General features: G+C 66.6%; 1 protein-coding gene across 1 annotated transcript in view; it reads left to right on the top strand.

The window, feature by feature from the left end:
• The window catches only part of SLC5A6 (solute carrier family 5 (sodium/multivitamin and iodide cotransporter), member 6), a 7,991-nt gene that overhangs the window by 1,903 nt on the left and 4,812 nt on the right, over positions 1-1,276 (top strand). The window contains 6 exon segments of the mRNA XM_009999489.1: positions 20-125; positions 205-317; positions 499-566; positions 644-730; positions 850-1,019; positions 1,142-1,239. Coding sequence (XP_009997791.1) covers positions 20-125; positions 205-317; positions 499-566; positions 644-730; positions 850-1,019; positions 1,142-1,239 — 642 coding nt within the window.

The raw sequence follows: 1,276 nt of genomic DNA, 5'->3' as shown, positions 1-1,276 counted from the left end.
CCTCCCCCCCTCCCTGGCACTGACCCCCTGCCCCAGCTGGTGCTGTACTTCGTGATGGACGTGCTGCAGGACCTGCCTGGGCTGCCTGGACTCTTCGTCGCCTGCCTCTTCAGCGGGTCCCTCAGGTGGGTGGGAAGCTGGAGGGGAACTGGTAGGGCTGGAGGAGCCCAGCTGAGCCCCCGCCCCCTTACTTTCCCCCCCCAGCACCATCTCCTCTGCTTTCAACTCGCTGGCCACGGTGACCATGGAGGACCTGGTGCGGCCCCACTGCCCTGGGCTGTCGGAGTCACGGGCCACGCTGCTTTCCAAGCTGCTGGGTGAGGGAGGCGGCATGGGGAGCCCCCGGCAACGGGTCCCCAGTACTAGAGGGATCTGCAGGCAGCCCAGGGATCCTCAGCATAAGTGGGGGTCCCCAGGACCTGGGGTTCCCCAGCACAGGGGTTCCCCAGCACCAGGGGTTCCCCAGCACCACTGTGACCCCCCCACTCCTCTCCCCAGCTTTCGGTTATGGGTTGCTGTGCCTGGGCATGGCTTATGTCTCCTCCATGCTGGGTCCCGTGCTGCAGGTAGGGGCGGGGTGTGGGACCCCCAGATCTGGCACCCAGCAAGCAAGGGGCCAGCACTGAGGGCCATGTCCCCACAGGCAGCCATCAGCATCTTCGGCATGGTGGGGGGGCCACTCCTGGGTCTCTTCTGCCTGGGCATGTTCTTCCCCTGTGCCAACCCCACGGTGAGTGTTGCCCCATCTGGCTGGAGGCACAGACCCCCCTGGGGGGGCAGTGATGGGGGGCTGGGGTTCCTCAAATCCACCCAGGGCTCAGCACCCTCCATCTTCCTCCCTCTGTACAGGGTGCTGTTGTGGGGCTGCTGGCTGGCCTGGCCATGGCCTTCTGGGTGGGCATTGGCAGCCTGCTGCACAGTGGGGGGGGTGCTGGGGGGGCCCCTCCACCCAACAGCACCATGCTGCCCCCCGATAGCAACCTCACCACCCTCCTTGCCACCACACTTCTGCCCCCCACGCCAGCCCCCTACAGGTGAGCGGGACGGGGTGTGGGGAGCAGCTCAGCACCAGGGTGCTGTGGGGCAGGGGTTGCTGCTCTGTGCCTCCCAGCCCTGACTCTCACCCCTCCACCTGCCCCAGAGGGCTGCGCAAGTTCTACAACTTGTCCTACATGTGGTACAGTGCCCACAACTCCACCACCGTCATCCTGGTGGGGCTCTTGGTCAGCTTCCTTACCGGTGAGTGGGGGGGGGAGGGGGGGGTTGCTCGCACGCA

Source organism: Chaetura pelagica, unplaced genomic scaffold (genome assembly GCF_000747805.2).
Source record: "Chaetura pelagica isolate M959 unplaced genomic scaffold, ChaPel_1.0 scaffold1146, whole genome shotgun sequence".
Lineage (NCBI taxonomy): Eukaryota > Metazoa > Chordata > Aves > Apodiformes > Apodidae > Chaetura > Chaetura pelagica.
The sequence above is the reverse complement of the archived record's forward strand: the minus strand, read 5'-3'. Positions and strand labels throughout refer to the sequence as shown.